Source organism: Leucoraja erinacea, chromosome 7, assembly GCF_028641065.1.
Source record: "Leucoraja erinacea ecotype New England chromosome 7, Leri_hhj_1, whole genome shotgun sequence".
NCBI classification, from domain to species: domain Eukaryota; kingdom Metazoa; phylum Chordata; class Chondrichthyes; order Rajiformes; family Rajidae; genus Leucoraja; species Leucoraja erinaceus.
The window spans coordinates 24,530,990-24,550,107 of NC_073383.1; the positions used below are offsets into that span (position 1 = coordinate 24,530,990).

Here is a 19,118-nt window from a genome sequence, read left to right on the forward strand (position 1 = left end):
ACTAACCTACAAACAGCCCCTCACTCCCCACACTCACATGGATTTGCATCCATTTCTTCCCTTCCCCCTCCCTCCATTCTCTTCTACCTCTATTCTATCCTCTGCCTTCACAATTCGCACCTCTTCTATCCTTATCTCACATTTGTCTTTTCATCCATTGCTTTGCCCGACCATCTGCCAATCAAAAAATCCCCTCACCTATATCCACCTGTCAGACTTTGTCCTGTACCCACCCATCTTCCAGCTTTCTTTCCCCCACCCCCTCAATCAGTCTGAAGAAGGTCCCATCTTCGATCCACTAAATGCTGCCTGACATGCTAAATGACTTTAGCACGGTCTCTATTTCTGCTTTTATTGCACTCATTTTTGCCCTTTAGTTAAAATGATAATTTTGGACCTATTCCCACTCCCGCAAACAATGTAAAATTCAATTGATTGGTGTTCAATGCTACCTGGACTAGGTTGCCTACTATTGTTGTACAACCAATTCTCGTATAACCTCTTCTCTGGCTGGTTCCAAAACAAGCTGTTCTAACAAACTAACCTGAAAACATTCTATGAATTCATCATCTACCTTTGCCTATTTGCTTCTTCCAAACCACATGTAGATTAAGATTTCCCAAATTATCAATGTGCCTTTTCCATCAGTTCCCAAAATATCTTCCTTGTTCTAAGATATGGTAATGGCTGAGAGACCACCGCACAACATGCACGTGTCTTATTGTATTTCATTCACATTCCACCCTAACTGCTTCTTTGTTTCTTGAACGCAGTTCATATTTTTCTTTTTCACTGCCAATTATTAAATAAGAGAACCATTAACACAAATTTTCTAGTTTCCTAAATGGCATGTATCCTTCAATATTCATGTCCTAATCTACATCATCCTGTAGCAATGCCTTTGTAATAACTGTCAGATCATACTCGCATTTATATAAATTTTTGCTTGACCCTAACATGTCCCAAAGTGTGTTACTGTAAACAGACGATTGACCAACATCTACTACAAACCTACTGACTCCCATAGCTATCTTTACTACACTTCTTCCCACCCTTCTTGTAAAGACTCGCACTCAATTCCTCTGTCTACGCTGCATCTGCGCCCAGGACGAGGTTTTTCCATACCAGGGCATTGGAGATGTCCTCATTCTTTAGGGAACGAGGGTTCATAGAAACAGAAACATAGAAATTAGGTGCAGGAGTAGGCCATTCGGCCCTTCGAGCCTGCACCGCCATTCAATATGATCATGGCTGATCATCCAACTCAGTATCCCGTACCTGCTTTCTCTCCATACCCTCTGATCCCCTTGGCCACAAGGGCCACATCTAACTCCCTCTTAAATATAGCCAATGAACTGGCCTCAACTACCCTCTGTGGCAGAGAGTTCCAGAGATTCACCACTCTCTGTGTGAAAAAAGTTCTCCTCATCTCGGTTTTAAAGGATTTCCCCCTTATCCTTAAGCTGTGACCCCTTGTCCTGGACTTCCCCAACATTGGGAACAATCTTCCTGCATCTAGCCTGTCCAACCCCTTAAGAATGTTGTAAGGTTCTATAAGATCCCCTCTCAATCTCATAAATTCTAGAGAGTAAAAAACCAAGTCTATCCAGTCTTTCTTCATAAGACAGTCCTGACATCCCAGGAATCAGTCTGGTGAACCTTCTCTGCACTCCCTCTATGGCAATAATGTATTTCCTCAGATTTGGAGACCAAAACTGTATGCAATACTCCAGGTGTGGTCTCACCAAGACCCTGTACAACTGCAGTAGAACCTCCCTGCTCCTATACTCAAATCCTTTTGCTATGAAAGCCAACATACCATTCGCTTTCTTTACTGCCTGCTGCACCTGCATGCCTACCTTTAATGACTGGTGTACCATGACACCCAGGTCTCCCTGCATCTCCCCCTTTCCCAATCGGCCACCATTTAGATAATAGTCTGCTTTCCCGTTTTTGCCACCAAAATGGATAACCTCACATTTATCCACATTATACTGCATCTGCCAAACATTTGCCCACTCACCCAGCCTATCCAAGTCACCTTGCAGTCTCCTAGCATCCTCCTCACAGCTAACACTGCCCCCCAGCTTAGTGTCATCCGCAAACTTGGAGATATTGCCTTCAATTCCCTCATCCAGATCATTAATATATATTGTAAATAGCTGGGGTCCCAGCACTGAGCCTTGCGGTACCCCACTAGTCACTGCCTGCCATTGTGAAAAGGACCCGTTTACTCCTACTCTTTGCTTCCTGTTTCCTGTTCCCCTCTTCCATTATAGATGAGGCTCTCACGAGGGTCTCATAGACATCCCGCAGCTCTGCTCTCACTTCCCCTCCCCCCTCTCGTAACAAGGACAGAGTCCCCCTTGTCCTCACCTTCCATCACATCAGCCATTGTAAACAACATATAATCCTCCAACATTTTCGCCACCTCCAATGGGATCCCACTACTGGCCATATCTTCACATCTCCGCCCCTTTCTGCTTTCCGCAGAAACTGTTCCCTCCGTAACTCCCAGGTCAACTCGTGCCTTCTTCTCAGGTGTCAACTTCTCTACATCGGCGAGACCAAGCGCAGGCTCGGTAATCGTTTCACTGAACACCTCCGCTCAGTCCGTCTTAACCTACCTGATCTCCCGGTGGCTCAGCACTTCAACTCCCCCTCCCATTCCCAATATGACCTCTTTGTCCTGGGCCTCCACCATTGCCAGAGTGAGGCCCAGCGCAAATTGGAGGACCAGCATCTCATATTTCGCTTGGGTAGTTTACACCTCAGCAGTATGAACATTGATTTCTCTAACTTCAGGTAGCCCTTGCACTGTCTCTTCATCCCCCCCCCCCCCCCCCCCCCCTCCCAGTTCTCCCACTAGTCCCACTGTCTCCACCTACATTATTTCTTAGTCCTACCCGCTCCCCTGACATCAGTCTGAAGAAGGGTCTCGACCCGAAACATCGCCAATTCCTTCGATGCTGCCTCACCTGCTGAGTTTCTCCAGCATTTTTTGTCTACCTTACTCTAAATGATGCTCTTTGTGAATGGTTGTAATGGAGGAAGTAGCCAATTTAGACACCACAACCAGCATAGAGATTTGTGTTTTCTATTCGGAATGAAGTGGGGAGAGGTTGTGAAAATGAAAATGATTATTGCATGCCACTTTTTTATTCACATAACTTTATCATTCAAATAAAGGAAAGCACAAAAACTTGGTGTAATAGATTTTGAATCTTTATAAAGTTAACACTACTCTGTGCACCACTTTACAGTGAAGCAGCACAAGAAGATAATGGCAGCACACGGGCCAGCAATTAGTACTGCTGCCACATACTCCAGTGACCCAGTTCAATTCTGACCTGAAGTACCTTCTAGATGGAATTTGTACATTCTCCACAAACTCGGATCCCCCACTATTTTTGAGATGTGTCCTCTCACATCCCAATTATAGGTTAATTGGCTAGTGCTGATTGTGAAGGTCAGTGGCAGAAGAATCCAATGTGATGATGGGTATATTAGACACAATAGGTTATGGGAAAGGGGTGGAAATCTCAGCTTGATGGGGATGCTCTATAGCATTCCATGCTTAAAGAATAAATGAGTAAATATTGAAAACAAGTATGTTTTACACTACTTTGTACCTTCCGTGGCGGCATGCTGTGTAGATAGAGCCTTCCTCACTGCCAACTACAAAATTGTTGACGTCACCCAATGGGAAGGACATGCATGTAGCAGCTACAGCTTTTGACTGTTTATGCATCAACTCCATGCTATCCTGCAACAAGAATTTTACATTCAACATTCTTATTCGTCAGTTCCTCTTGAAGAAATAAAGCAAGTTATCTTTTACTGAATTCCCAAGCAGTTGAAAGACAAGAGGGGGAGAGGTTGGGGCTGTGTTGTAAAATGAAAGAACAAAATCGCAGCCCAGGCACATATTAAACCTGGAGGGAACAAAGCTTGGTGTCCTCACACTGACAATCCAATTTTCTTATTGTATTAAGATTAATTGAACTTAAAACTAAATTTGAAACCATCACAGTATCTTTGTTTTTAGCAGCTTGTAAGACTTTAATTTTTAAAATGGTAAATAAATCTGTACATATGTAATTTAAAAAATCTACAGAAATAAATAGATAGGCTGACATGTTAATGTTATTTGCATTCATTTACATTACCTGTGGTTGAGAAAGCATATCCAAACTCCATGAGCAAATCTTCCCATCAGTTGAAACACTAATCAGGTTATGGGCATTTTGAGAACCGACCACATTCACGCAGTACACCGGATGCTGAAAGAAGATTTATACTTTTATTAATCTGATTAATGCAAGATCATACTTCAATTATTCAAAAACAGAATAAAGCCATTCATACAAGAAATTCAAAAGAAATACAGAAAGCAGGCAACATCTCTGGAGAGGGAAACTGATGACATTTCAGATTGAAGGTAGACAAAATAGCTGGAGATACTCAGAGGGTGAGGCAGCATCTATGGAGCAAAGCTTTTTGCCTCCCTTTGATTTTTCCAGCATCTGCAATTCTTTCTTAAACATTTCAGATTGATGTCCTTTCATCAGAACTGGGAAAAATAAGAAAACAGGCATGTTTTCCATTGAAAGAAGAAAGGGGTGCAGAGAAGGAAGGAACTTGTCTGTGAGAGGGTGGTGATCAAGATACTGGGTGACGCAGATATTGTTGGTGCCATCTGAAAGGGTGGTGAAGGCTTGCTAATCTACACTAATCCATCTGAATCAAGTGTAAATGGGTGACAAATGAGGACACAGATAACACACAAGGCTGGAAATGCTCTGCAGCTCAGGTAACATCTGCAGAGAGAGAAAAACTAAGTTAATGTTAAAACGTTTGATGACCTTGCATCTCTGCTGGCCGCTTCAAACACAAACTACAGCGATAGTTACCTGCCATTGTAGTATTCAATATTGAGCACAGAGGGCTGCCATGTGTCTAGAAAGATGATGGGCTGCTTTCTACTCTGCTCTCACTTTTACTTGGTTCATTATCTGGCAGTTCCCTTCCCTTTCTTGACTTGTCTTGTCTATCTCCATGTCAATGAAGCAAACATTATCCATTATTGATAGAACTAGTGATGTATTTCCATTACAAGCCCACAAATTCCCACGGCTATCTTGCCTACCCTTGTTTTCCATAAGGACTTCAGTTCCATTCTCCCGATTCCTCCTGCTCCACTGTCTTTGTTCTGATGATACTTTCCATACTACTGAACTATCTTTTTTCCTGAACCATTACTTCCTTTCTAGCACAAGTGAAACAGCTTTCAACTGCATAGTTCAATTTTCCAACTGTTAAGAACTTATGAATCAGGAGGAGTAAGCCACTCGATACCTCAAGCTGCTCTCCTATTTAATAACATCAATTTCATCTTTGAAGTGACTATGATTTCATCTCCATATTCCAGACTATTTACAGTTGCCTTTTACTTCATTGCTTATCAAGAAACGCAAGAGGAAATTATACAATAAATAGCAAGACTCTTAACAACATTGATGTAAAAAGGGATTTCACTTTGTTCTTCCCTTTTCTTTGCAACTTAAAAGTATGAAAATGTTATTACTTTCCTCAGTTCTAATGAAAATCCATTGCCTAAACCGTTAACTCTATTTATCCCTGAACACGTGCCACCTGACTTGCTGAGTGTCGCCAGCATTTTACGGGTTTATTTCATTATTGAATCATTTAGCAGAGCAAACAACAGATATTATTCACAGGTTTTCCATTAATACATTTTAATATCTGAGTTTTTAAAGTTATACTTCACAATGCAGAGAGCAGCTTCCATGTATGAATGTTCTGAACTTTACCGTATGGGCAGCAGCAGAGAGTGGAGTCCTCTGGGCTGGCGTCCTTTTATTACTGCGATTATCCCACAGCACAATCTGACCAGAATATGTTCCTCCAACCACCAGATTTGGATGAAATCGTGCGAAAGAAGCTGACATTACAGATGACTGTTGTAAAACAAAGTCAGTTTGATATCAAGATAAAAAGGTATTTTTCAATAGCATATGTTTAATTGATAGGATGGATCAGAAACTGTTGCTCAACCATCTGATTTCCTGACAACTTATCTAATGCCGCACATCTAATGTGTAATTAATAAACATCTTTGATTATTACTATATACATTCTAGTTACACAAAATCTATTGATATTGTGGTTTCCATGCATTCAATCCCTTTGCAAACAGCACCCTAGCCATTTGCAATAGAGTCACAGAATCATATGGTACAGAATATAGGCCATATCAACCAATGAGCACCCTTCTGTATTAATTCCAAATCCCAGTGATGGTGCAGAGAAGTCTATGTCTGAAAGTAACGACGCAAGTAGATTGGGTGGTCAAGAAGGTTTTTGGCATGTTGGCCTTCAGCAGTCAGGGAATTGAGCATACAGGTTGAATGTTATGTTACAGTTGTACAAGACATTCGTAGGGCCACACTGGAATAATGTATTCAGTTTTGATCATCCTATTTGGAAAAATGACGTTAATGACGTAAAGAGCGCAGAGAAGATTTACAAGGATTTTGCCAGGACTGGAGTCTGAGCTATAAAGAAAGGATGGGCAGGCTAGGGCTTTATAGCTTGTAGTGCGGGAGGCTGAGCGTTGATCTTATAGAGGTGTATGAAATTATGAAAGGAATAGATAGGATGAATGCACAGCATCCTTTTCCCACAGTGTAGAGGAATCTAGAATAGATGGCATAAGATGGGAAAGATTTAATAGGAATCTGAGAGGCAACTTTTTGGGGCTATATAGAACAATAATAACATTTAAAATATATTTGGAAAGGTACATAGATAGGAACGGTGCAGAGAGTTATGGGCAAATGCAGGTAAACATGACTAGCTTAGATGGGGTTTCTTAGTTGGATTAACGAGTAGGACCAAAGGGCTCGTTTCTGTGCTGTATGACTCTATAATGTCAATATGATATATTTTCATTGTTACTAAAGACTTGTAAAATCTCTTGCATGTTGCTAAACGTTCCTCACATATATGCTAAAATGTGCATTAAAAACTTCAAGTGTTTAAAAATTAACATTCCAGATTGATTAAATAACTAACATGCATTCAAGAACAAAGATACAGTTTTTCTTCAATGAAAACCATGCCCAGACAAGATATCCAACGATACCTGGCAGTGGAAGACATACTCCGGAGTTGTTTTCTTAAATTTCATGTTCCATACAAGGGCTACACCATCTGGTTCATGGGGAGCATCCTCGTTATTGTTGTACGAGGCAACAAGGAGTTCTGGATACTGTTGACAGCAAAAACAGGAAGGGATCATGATAAGGAAAGCAAAACTGCCTCAGATGCAGTTACAACATTCTGAATGGAAGTTAAACTTTGCTCTGAGTCAGTCAGTATAATACAGAAGTAGCTGACACCTGCTGTAAATAAGAAAACACTTCAGGAATTGAAAAAAAACCTGATGTAGCGCTATGGGAAAATATAAAATGATTTATTATTAAACAGAATCTTTTCCAAGATGGCGCCGCGCGTGGCAGCCCCGCCAACAGCTCGTGTGGTTTTTTTTTAACACTTTTTGCTATTTTTAGTGTGCCTGAAAGTATATATTAGTGTCTCTGGGTGTGTTTTATGCCGGGGATGCTGGGGTTGAATGGGGGAAACTGATTCCAGTCACCTATCTCGGCGGAGATGCAACTTTTCTCCGTGCCACATTTTTCGCCCCCCCCACTGCCTACCAACTGGGTCGGTGCGACCTTTCCGACTGGAGACCGGCCCAGAGCTTCAGCAGCAGGCGCAGCGTGGACTTCAACATCACGGAGCTACTGTCCTCTGCCGAGGATTGCCAGTGTTGGAGCTCCGACCGCGGGGGGCCTGCTCTAACATCATGGAGCTCGGTCGGTGGAGCTTCTAGCCATAGGAGCTGCACGGACTTTAGCATCGCGGAGCTGCCCGTGACCTTTGCCGAGGATCACTAGAAGAGGTGCCCCGACCGCTGGGCCTGTGGACCTGGCATCGTGAAGTCGCGGTCTCCGGTGGGATGTGGCCAATTCGGGAATTCCAAGCCTCGGGGCGTCCTGATCCATCCCGACGTCGGAGTTTCCATCATCCTGGCGAGAAGGCCTGTACATCGGGCAGTCAGAAGCGGCGACTGCGGAGAGTTCAGGGCCTAGACCACAGGTCCACAGAAGGTGAGAGACTGACTGAACTTTTGTGCCTTCCATCACAGAGGGAAGTGCTGGTCCCACTGTGGTGGATGTTTTATGTTGAATTTCTGGTGTGTATTGTGTTTCATTCTTGCTGGGAGAGGACTGCACATCTGCCCAACTTACCCTTGAGTAAAACTGCATCATGATGGATGGCCAACACAGCACCAAGGTTTCAGCCCCTGATTATATTACATCAACTCTCCGGTCAGAGCTGCCATGCTAGCTGGAGACGGAAGGGAGTGGCAGGACATGATGAAACAGATGGCACCGTTGGAGTTAGAGTTGGAGATGAATGGGTGGGTGGATGGATGGATGGATAGATGGATGGATAGAGAGATGGATGGATAGATTAGATACAGAATTGTGAAATTCTGGAACATTAAATCAGCATGTTTAACATATGATCTTTAATTAGTCAAGAGAGTTTAATTGTCATAGTGTCCTCCATAATGTTTGGGACAAAGACCCATCATTTATTTATTTGCCTCTGTACTCCACAATTTGAGATTAGTAAGAGAAAAAAAAAAAAGTGCACATTGTCAGATTTTAATAAAAGCCATTTATATACATTTTGGTTTCACCATATAGAAATTACAGCAGTGTTTATACATAGTCCCCCCATTTCAGGGCACCATAATGTTTGTGACACAGCAATGTCATGTAAATGAAAATAGTCATGTTTAGTATTTTGTTGCATATCCTTTGCATGCAATGACTGCTTGAAGTCTGCGATTCATGGACATCACCAGATGCTGGGTGTCTTCTCTGGTGATGCTCTGCCAGGCCTGTATTGCAGCCATCTTTAGTTTATGCTTGTTTTGGGGGCTAGTCCCCTTCAGTTTTCTCTACAGCATATAAAAGGCATGCTCAATTGCGTTCAGATCGGGTGATTGACTTGGCCACTCAAAAATTGACAATTTTTTTATCGTTGAAAAACTCCTTTGTTGCTTTAGCAGTATGTTTGGGATCATTGTCTTGCTGTAGAATGAACTACCGGCCAAAGAGTTTTGAGACAATTGTTTGAACCCGAGCAGATAGGATGTGTCTGTACACTTCAGAATGCATTATGCTACTACCATCAGCAGTTGAAGGTTATTGAGCCAGTACCTTCAGCAGCCATACATGCCCAGGCCATAACACCCCCACCACCGTGTTTCACAGATGAGGTGGTATGCTTTGGATCTTGGGTAGTTCCTTCTCTCTTCCATACTTTGCTCTTGCCATCACCCTGATATGTTAATCTTCGTCTCATCTGTCCACAAGACCCTTTTCCAGAACCGTGGTTGCTCTTGTAAGTACTTCTTGACAAACTGTAAACGGGCCATCCTATTTTTACAAAAAGAACTGCAGATGCTGGAAAAATCGATGGTATACATAAATGCTGGAGAAACTCAGCGGGTGGAGCGAAGGAATAGCTGACGTTAGGCTCTCACCAGGGTCTCCTCTATATCCCGTAGCTCCGCTCTCATTTCCCACCCCCCCCCATTCGTAACAATGACAGAGTCCCCCTTGTCCTCATCTTTCACCCTACCAGCCGTCACATACAACAGATAATCCTCTGACATTTTCATAACGGGATCCCACCACTGGTTACATCTTCCCTTCTCCTCCCCTTTCGGCTTTCCGCAGAGACCGCTCCCTCCGTAACTCGGTCAATTCGTCCCTTCCCACTCAAACCACCCCCTCCCCATGTACTTTCCGTTGCAACTGCAGGAAATGTTACACTTGTCGCTTTACCTCCCCCCTCGACTCCATCCAAGGACCCAAGGAGTCTTTCCAGGTGAAGCAGAGGTTCACCTGCACCTCCTCCAACCTCATCTATTGCATCCGCTGCTCTAGGTGTCAACTGCTCTACATCGGTGAGACCAAGCGCAGGCTTGGCGATCGCTTCGCCCAACACTTCCGCACAGTTCACATTAACCAACCTGATCTCACAGTACCTCAACACTTCAACTCCCCCTCCCATTCCGAATCGGACCTTTCTGTCCTGGGCCTCATCCATGGCCAGAGTGAGTCCCATCGCAAATTGGAGGAGCAACACCTCATATTTCGCTTGGGCAGATTACACCACAGCAGTATGAACATTGAAAAAATTTCAGGTAGTCCTTGCTTGCTTTTTCCCTCCTTCCCCTCCCCTTCCCAGCTCTCCCACAGCCCACTGTCTCCGCCTCTTCCTTTCCTCTTCACGCCCCCCTCCCCCCCCCACCCCCACATCAGTCTGAAGGGTCTCGACCTGAAACGTCACCTATTCCTTCGCTCCATAGATGCTGCCTCACCTACTGTGTTTCACCAGCATTTTTGTCGACATCTTATTTTTGCAGCTAACCAGTGGTTTGCATCTTGCAGTGTAAGCCTCTGTATTTCTGTTCATGATTTTTGATCTTGAGTATTTCAAAAAAAAGTTTCAATTTCTAACAGTATGTACAACAGGTGGGAAGTATACTGCAAATAAAACCTAAAATAGGGTGGAGTGATGGAAATGAAATGAAATTTAAGGAGAGGAAATGAGACAGTCTCACTGAAGAAAAATATATCAAATATATATTGGGCCAGATTATTCTGCATCTAATCAATTGCCTGGATTCACGTCCTGTAGCCCCTTCCTGAACTTACTTTCCTTGAATGCGGAGGGCTGAATGAGTTTGCTCCCTTAAGTGGGACCCATTGGGTCTCTGTCACACGGGAGGCCTGGTTCCCCCAACGCAACCCGCCCCCAACGCAATATTCCACCACTCACCCGTTCCCCCAATGCAACCCGTTCCCCCAATGCAATATTCCACCATTCACATGTTCCCCCATATTCCAGCACTCACCCATAGCCCCCAACTGTGCAGGGGCATATCCCCAGCACTGCCCCCCCCCCTCCTCTTGCTTTGAGGACTTTAAAAAATAATGCAATTAATCCCCTCCCTCTCCTGTTCAGCTAAAAACTTGCTGGAAGGATTGAATCTTCCTCGATTGCAAATTTGTTTCAAGCTGGGCCAACAAGGATTTCAGCTGCTAAATGTTTCTTAAACTTGAATTTCTAAAGTTAAAAATTATGAATAACTTGTAAAATATAACGTGAATCTGAACAAAAATTGACACAGACCACCACAAGACAATGGTGAGTAAGGTTGTGCAAAATTGTTAGCACTATCGTGTACCATTTTGCCGTGGGTCCTTGGTCACACACATATACGCGCATGGACAGATAGAAACAAACAAGATGAGATTTTTAGTAATATATAGATTGAACAACTTTAAAGCATGAGAAAATAAGTCTCCAATTTACCTGAGGTGACCAGTCCATGCACGTAACCACACGATGTTTTGACCAGCGTTCATCAGAAAACTCTCTATTTAGAGAAAGTTTGGCTCCACCTTGGAGTTCTCTATTAAGAAACAAAATGCAGTCAAAACTCTTGATTTGTTTATCAATCACAGCTGTCACTACAACTACAGGAACAGATGTAAATATTACCCCTCTCTTTCTTCTAAATCCTTGCCACTGTAATCAAAAAACAAATCTTTATGCTCTGCAAGAGCTCGTTCAATTATTCTAGTGCTGTGATCAAAGAATGTGAGGAATTCATCAGAGTGAATTATCTGCTGTTTTTCCTCTTCTGTAAGTTCACGAGATAAACCTATAAAATGAAGTAAACAAAGTTTTCTTACTTCAGATCCACAATTGATTTTTATTTAATTTAGAGATAATTTTAGCATCTTAATCTTATAATTATAAAATCCCAATTCATTTCAAGGCGCATCAAAGCATGCATTATTATAGTATTAAGGCATGTAGTGTTATAGGCACTGCATCACCAGATCAGCCATAATGGCTTTGACCCCCCCCCCCCCAGAACAATGGAGTAAGCAAGTATTCATGTGAACACTTAAACCATATAACAGAACACTGCAATTCTGTAAAATTTAAAGAACAAGAGATGCTACATAAGATCTAGAAGTAAATGCTAGGATCTCAGGGTAAACCTGAAGCAAAATATATTCTGTCATAATTGACAGTTAAGTTGTTTTGTGCCAGATATTTACTATCGATAGTACACAGCACATGGTTAGCTTTTAGCTATGGTGCTTGTTCACAGAATATACAAAGTAGTTGAAAATAGATTTCACGACAAAATAAATGATCATCCCAAAATACCTTCTTTATCTTCTTCTTTCTGTATTTGTATTGGTTCTGGTTCAGCTACTTGCTTGGGTATAATTTCTTCCTCCTCCTCTTCTGCTGAAACATAACAACCATGAAACTGAATACTGTATCCTTTCAGAAATCCTGAAACATCTCATCTTCAATTACATTGTTTTGATATTGTCCTGAAGTTTTCATATTAAACGTGTCCTTTCTGAAGTTAATAGCATGTGAATTTTGATTATCTCAAGAAACATTGCTGAGATCATTACTAAAAATGGAGAAAGATAAATTATATTACAACTGTCTGAAGAGCCACCATTTTCAGACCGTCAATGTCAAGGCAATGAACTAACTAATAGCTTCAATCTATCTTGAAAATGGCATGACAATCACTTTATTTGATGTCTCTATTGTCAGATGTACTGACATTTAACAGCTTTATATCTTGTTCACAGCTTGTTAGTTGTAGCTCAGACTTGAAAATTGGAAAAAAGTATGTTTCAACATACACTTGGGAGTCCATTTAATATACAAAAAAGACATCAATGAAGTAGTTCCTAAAATTTTCTAAATCATACCTTTTTGAAGAAATGTGGTAGAGTAGAAAACAAATCAGAATTTAAAAAAATGGCCTTTAAACTTCTATTTTTTTTGTCTACAAAATGTGATATTGCCCCCAGTTTTCACGGCAGCAGCATCACCCAACACAAGTAGGAATGTGATACATATTATATATTTTTATTTAGGTGATGTAAAGAGAAGATTTATACAGAAAAAAAGGTAATTCTTAATAGACTTTGTACTTCAAAATAGTTTTATTTTTTTCTAATAATACTAGAATTTGCATTACAAGCCTGCGGCATGATCTCTTGGGGCTCGACAGCCAAGTTATTTTTAGAACAATGGCTTCTGAGTACGTTCTTATGGAGTGGATTGATCAGAAGGGAAAACCAACTCACTTGTCATTTTGTCAGTGATAAGTGTTTTTAAAACCAAAGATTGATCCCAGCACACTTTTTTATTTTATAAAGAGTAAAAACTAAGTATCATATTCTACAACATTAAAGATTATATGATCTATTTCAATTTGATTATAACATATATCAGGACCAGCTCATATGGCATAATCACATCACACAAAAAAAGGTATTTTAAAGTAAAAACTTGAAGTTACAGAAATTGAAGAAACAAGTCAAATACAAGGCAAAATCTGCATCTATAATCCATAACTAAAATCATCTGCTTTCCTTCTCAAGTATCTGCATGGTTACCTTCTACAGACCAAAGCAAACTTCATAGAATGAAATAAATTAAAACATCCCATCTTTGCTGCCATTTCTATGATCGCTGCCACAGAAGTATCTCATCCCATATTCAATTATCCTGCTATCTCCATTCAAAGCCTGCTTTCAACTCTAGGGTTCCAAGAGGTTGTTAGTGCAGCTCTTGCTTTGGTGTTGCAGGAATATTGGATCTTTGCTAGCATTTGGCAAGTTCCAACTTCCTGGCTGAAATCCGCAAGACACATCATCCAAACCAAACCTCCTTCCAAAGGAATCACAAAATGATGCAAATGTTCTGGTATGCAACTATTATTGGATTACAAATTTTACTACAATGTCTTGGCAATTCCGATGGAATGAAAACAGAACCAAAAAGAATGAATTTCTCGGCCAATCACTCTTTAATTATTTCTTGCAGATATGTGTTATGCTGTGAAAACAATGTTTCTTGTCCATCCCTATCCACACTGAGCTGATGATGGTGGCCCTTTATTCTTAATACTGCATTCTCACATTGGCAGCAAGGAATTCTAGGGTTTGCAACCAGCCAAAGTTAGGGTGTGATTCTTTTAAGCCCTAATTCTGCAGGTGCATCTTGGAGGTAAAAGTTTTTCTTTTGCTATTTTTATCTCTTGATAAAAAGCTATTTACAATATATATTAATGATCTGGATGAGGGAATTGAAGGCAATATCTCCAAGTTTGCGGATGACACTAAGCTGGGGGGCAGTGTTAGCTGTGAGGAGGATGCTAGGAGACTGCAAGGTGACTTGGATAGGCTGGGTGAGTGGGCAAATGTTTGGCAGATGCAGTATAATGTGGATAAATGTGAGGTTATCCATTTTGGTGGCAAAAACGGGAAAGCAGACTATTATCTAAATGGTGGCAGATTGGGAAAGGGGGAGATACAGCGAGACCTGGGTGTCATGGTACACCAGTCATTGAAGGTAGGCATGCAGGTGCAGCAGGCAGTAAAGAAAGCGAATGGTATGTTAGCTTTCATTGCAAAAGGATTTGAGTATAGGAGCAGGGAGGTTCTACTGCAGTTGTACAGGGTCTTGGTGAGACCACACCTGGAGTATTGCGTACAGTTTTGGTCTCCAAATCTGAGGAAGGACATTATTGCCATAGAGGGAGTGCAGAGAAGGTTCACCAGACTGATTCCTGGGATGTCAGGACTGTCTTATGAAGAAAGACTGGATAGACTTGGTTTATACTCTCTAGAATTTAGGAGATTGAGAGGGGATCTTATAGAAACTTACAAAATTCTTAAGGGGTTGGACAGGCTAGATGCAGGAAGATTGTTCCCAATGTTGGGGAAGTCCAGGACAAGGGGTCACAGCTTAAGGATAAGGGGGAAATCCTTTAAAACCGAGATGAGGAGAACTTTTTTCACACAGAGAGTGGTGAATCTCTGGAACTCTCTGCCACAGAGGGTAGTTGAGGCCAGTTCATTGGCTATATGTAAGAGAGAGTTAGATGTGGCCCTTCTGGCTAAGGGGATCAGGGGGTATGGAGAGAAGGGAGGTACGGGATACTGAGTTGGATGATCAGCCATGATCATATTGAATGGCGGTGCAGGCTCGAAGGGCCGAATGGCCTACCCCTGCACCTAATTTCTATGTTTCTATATGCATATTTGCTCCACCTCCATCTCTATTTTCTAGCTTTTTCCCCAGTGCATACATCTGGGGGACCCTGACCTGAAATTAAATTGTATTTGTCTATTCCCTCCTCAGATGCATGCCAGATAGATTCTTCATTAGTACGGGTGTCAGGGGTTATGGGGAGAAGGCAGGAAAATGGGGTTGAGAGGGAAAGATAGATCAGCCATGATTGAATGGTGGAGTAGACTTGATGGGCCGAATGGCCTAATTCTGCTCCTATCACTTATGAACGAGTAGACTCACTAGTTTACTCCAGCACTTTGTTTTCAATTAAGGAGTTGATTGTATTATTAAATATTATTAAAGCATGCTGAATCACTACTGGGCAATCCTAAAGAACAATTAACATGGGACCATAGGAGGGAAAAAGCAGCTTATGTCCATATGGTTATATTAAATTTTTTTTTAATTTTGTTTTTCTTTTCCCATTGTTTTTCTGTTGCTTTAATTCATGTGGTTTTTATGTGAAAATACCAGTTTATATTTCTTCTCTTAAAAATCTATTTCATTCTGTTTTACCCATTGTTCCTACCTCCTAGTTTATGTCTTTTAGCCAAGTCACACTGCTATCGAGAAACAGTGCCGCATGAAGGTTCCATGCACCAAATATAAATTCTGATTTTGGAAAGCTATTGGTTTGTCAGTTCAGTTTATTTACTGAGGGTAGCAAGCTACTCCACTGCACGAGATGAGCTAGTCAAAGAATGGAAACCAGCTGCCCAAACCAGGTCTCAGCAGCTAGTCCAGATGACTAGACAACAAAGAACAGATGGTACTACTGAGATTATGTTCTCCAATACAAGGTGGCACTGGGATGGCACAACATTTTCTGCCTGACTGCCTCCAATCACATTTACTCCAACATCAAGACTGCAATTACTGGCCCACCAGGGGAGTTAAAGGCAACCATTCAGTCTGAAGACTGAATAAAATACATCACGAAGACCACAACAGCTGCCAAGCCACACTAACATAAATGTGTTTGCTATAAGAGATTTTCATATCCTTACAACAAACACTTTTTATGCAGACAATGACAATGCAATTATCTCCCCCTCCCCCCCCCCAACTCAGAAAAATAGTGGTAAATGCATACTACAATATTAACTTTTGCTTTATAAAAATGATAATCATATGTATAAATTTAACAGTAAATAGGGATTGAATTTGCCTACTATTCTGTCAAGTTTACAAAAATGGGTTAATAACATGAACAATTTCAATATCCTGCAGATATGCTCATACTTGCAACCAAATTGGAAAGTTAAAATCTTCCTTTCAAGGGCGTCAATCAGCTGCAAAGGAAAACAGCAATCACTGCCTTTTGAGCAAGGACTGCTGCATTTGTCAGCCCTTTCTCTAAGAATGTAGCCAGAGCAATCAACCTGCCATCCATTCAGAAAGAAAAAAACAATCTGAAAACACAGGGTATAATACACCTGCCAGAGAAAATGGCCATTTCAGGAGAAGCTAGTGATCTGCATGACCCCACTGAGGAGGCGGTAGTGCAGAGGGGAAGAAATGCTTAAAAAGAATTCACAGTGATTCCGATCTCTCACACACTGACACTTCTGTACAAAGCATGCCAATTATAGCTTTTGTGCTACTTTAAAATGAAAGCTTTTTTTTCAAAAATAATCACACTGAGACACAGAAGACGCACATCCTTTCACAGAAATCACTTATACACTGAACAATCTATTAATCTGAAAGCAGTCTGTCATAGTAGGGGTCCAACGCTGTTCAAGCACAAAACTAGAAACGCGACACCCAAGATTGAAATAATCTCTGCAGGTGTGCTTGCCACCCCATGTCACTTTGTTGACAGTTTTACATACAATCAAATCCAAAACCTTAACATTAAATAATTTAAAAATGAACATTTTCTCAGGACTAGAATCTCACAACTATAATAACTATGTTTTACATCACATGGAATAATCTTACAGCAAAAAGTGGAAATACAGCTGCATTCATTCAAAAATAATATATACATAGAAACAGAATGATCACCTCAAGCCTTAACCCAATAATCCATGAGAATGCATTGATATCTCTGTTGAAACTGGCCAGTGACACTTCAATATATTTGTTTCTAATAATGCAGTAAATATTTGAGATTACATAAGACAAACAATTTTACCCATGATATTAAATGTGAGGGAGAAAGCTACTTTATTACAACAAGAGATCTGAATGGATAACAATTGTAAGAGCACCTAACATTCACAGAACATTGTTGCTCATCTAGCAACCTAAGAAATAATACCTCGAATGACAATGCTTTTTGGGAAAGAAGACTCTTTGGATCTTCATAGATGATCAATTTTATAAACATAATAGAAACTTTATCCTATCTTATTTTACATAAAATACAATAACATTACATTAAGGAATCAGCTGCTGGGCTATATGGACTCATCTTGTGCAACAAACTTAAAGATCTATTCTCTGGTGCACTTAGTGTATGCTAAAATTGCATGCAGAAAAATAAAAAAGTAATACAGGTGAAATAAAAACAGAAAATGCTGGAAGCACTCAGCAGGCCAGATGGCATTTGCGGAAAGAAGGTGGCAAATTCAATGTTAGCATTTATATCAAGAGGAATGTAAAACAAAAACAGAGATGTAATGCTGAGGCTCTGTAAGGTGCTGGTCACATTTGGAATACTGTGAACAAATTAGGGCCCCATATGTGAGGAAGGATGTGCTGTGTCTGGAGAGGATCCAGAGGAGGTTTACAAGAATGATTCCAGGAATTAGTGGGTTAGCATAAGATGAGCACTTGACAGCACTGAGCCTGAGGGAGTTAAATGTGGCCCTTGTGGCTAAAGGGATCAGGGGGTATGGAGAGAAGGCAGGTACAGGATACTGAGTTGGATGATCAGCCATGATCATATTGAATGGTGGTGCAGGCTCGAAGGGCCGAATGGCCTACTCCTGCACCTATTTTCTATGTTTCTATGTTTCTACTCACTGGAGTTTGAGGAGGGACCTCATTGAAACTTACAGAATAATGAAAGGCTTAGATTGAGTGGATGTGGTAAGGATGTTTCCCTAGTGGATCAGAGATCATAGCCTCAGAATTAAAGAGCGCTCTTTTAGAAAGGAGGTGAGGAGGAACTTCTTTAGTCAGAGGGTAGTTAATCTGTGGAACTCATTGCCACAGAGGGCTGTGGAGGACAAATCAGTGGATATTAAGGCAGATAGACAAATTCTTGATTAGAACGGTTGTTAAGGGTTCTGAGGAGAAGGCAGGAAAATGAGAATAGGAGGCAAAGATCAGCCATGGGCCGAATGACCTAATTTTACTCCTATAACTTGTAAACTTGTGAAGAAGAGCTAATAGTTTAGGTCACAGCAATCCCTTATGGGTTTCCAGCATTTTCTATTTTTATTATAAATTTGTTTGTGTTCTGTAACCTGAACCTAGCTACACACATGAAATAATAACTACTATGGCACGGATAATTCTAAAACACATTAATCACTTTAATTCAGAATATGAAGCAAGCTGCTAGCGACCAACCAATACCATAGTAAAAGTCCCTGGAGATTTTAACTTCTAAGTTTTATGATTCATCGTTTCTTATCTGAAACATGGAGTTCTCGGGTTACCCACTCATTTCAATCACTAGGGTGTTCTAATACTTGTTCCCAACAAATGCAACTGTTCAGTAGCCTCCACAGCAGCCACATTGTAAAAATCACAAAACAAAATCAATTAACATTATTAGATGTATTGTCAACACATTTGCTAGTGCAAAAACAATTAAATGAATTGAAAAGTTTTTTTAAGAGCATTTTCAGTAATCACTGTTG

General features: G+C 41.0%; 1 protein-coding gene across 1 annotated transcript in view; it reads right to left on the reverse strand.

The window, feature by feature from the left end:
• The window catches only part of LOC129698755 (cytoplasmic dynein 1 intermediate chain 2-like), a 74,677-nt gene that overhangs the window by 12,733 nt on the left and 42,826 nt on the right, over window positions 1-19,118 (reverse strand). Inside the window, exons 6-12 of the mRNA XM_055637989.1 lie at window positions 12,358-12,441; window positions 11,677-11,839; window positions 11,488-11,587; window positions 7,169-7,294; window positions 5,835-5,981; window positions 4,170-4,283; window positions 3,633-3,766 (exon numbers count right to left, since the gene is read on the reverse strand). Coding sequence (XP_055493964.1) covers window positions 3,633-3,766; window positions 4,170-4,283; window positions 5,835-5,981; window positions 7,169-7,294; window positions 11,488-11,587; window positions 11,677-11,839; window positions 12,358-12,441 — 868 coding nt within the window. The remainder of the gene's footprint in view (window positions 1-3,632; window positions 3,767-4,169; window positions 4,284-5,834; window positions 5,982-7,168; window positions 7,295-11,487; window positions 11,588-11,676; window positions 11,840-12,357; window positions 12,442-19,118) is intronic.